The 738-nt window shown below is 69.9% G+C and overlaps 1 protein-coding gene across 2 annotated transcripts in view; it reads left to right on the forward strand.

The window, feature by feature from the left end:
- FBXW4 (F-box and WD repeat domain containing 4) overlaps nucleotides 1–738 on the forward strand; it is a 95,073-nt gene that overhangs the window by 94,024 nt on the left and 311 nt on the right. For both annotated transcript variants that reach the window (XM_075934514.1, XM_075934513.1), the window contains one exon: nucleotides 100–241. In XM_075934514.1, the coding sequence (XP_075790629.1) occupies nucleotides 100–241 (142 nt within the window). The remainder of the gene's footprint in view (nucleotides 1–99; nucleotides 242–738) is intronic.

Raw genomic sequence — 738 nt, forward strand, 5'->3', positions numbered from 1 at the left:
CGCGCCCTGCGGGGCGAGCCAGGCCGCACGCGGCTCTCGGCTACGGCCCCCCCGGCGCCCTGCGGCCCGGTGCCATGATCTCCCTCTGCTCTCCTACAGGAAGTGTGTCCTGGAGTGGGAGGAGCCCCACGACAGCGCCCTGTACTGCCTGAGGAGCGACGGGAACCACATGATTGCAAGTGGCTCCGCCTACTACGGCGTGGTGCGGCTCTGGGACAAGCGGCAGAGCGGGTGCTTGCAGGTGAGGGATGATGGAAGGTGAAAGGGGGCCCAGCCGGGAGCCTGCCTCTGGGCCCCCCCGGTGCCTGACTCCCGGCCTGCCAGGCTGCCCCGAGAGCAGCCCGCTGACCACACAGCCCAGTGTCCGGAGCTTGGACTCGGGTCTTGCCCCAGAGGTCGCGGCCTGCGTGGGATGAGCTGTGCTGCTCAGCACCGTTTTCCCAGTCACGGCTGGTACCACCTGCCCCGCTTTGCCCTGGGGGCGAGTCTGCAGCTGTCCCCCACCAGGCAGGGCGGCAGGGGCAGGCTGTGTTGCCAGGGCCCGGCTGCGGGAGCTGCCGAGAGGCGTCTGCCCGATGGCCCTGGGCCTGAGTTTGTTTGCGAGGATCCCCTGGGAACACACCTCTGCGGAGGGGCCAGCCGGCTGGTGCTGCAGCCCGGGCCCTGGGGCGGCCTGGCCGCTGGGAACCAGGCATGGAACCGGCCGTTCCTGAGTAGTTCTCGTCTCGTTCTTTGCAG

This window comes from Pelodiscus sinensis, chromosome 8, assembly GCF_049634645.1.
Source record: "Pelodiscus sinensis isolate JC-2024 chromosome 8, ASM4963464v1, whole genome shotgun sequence".
Classification (NCBI taxonomy): Eukaryota; Metazoa; Chordata; order Testudines; family Trionychidae; genus Pelodiscus; species Pelodiscus sinensis.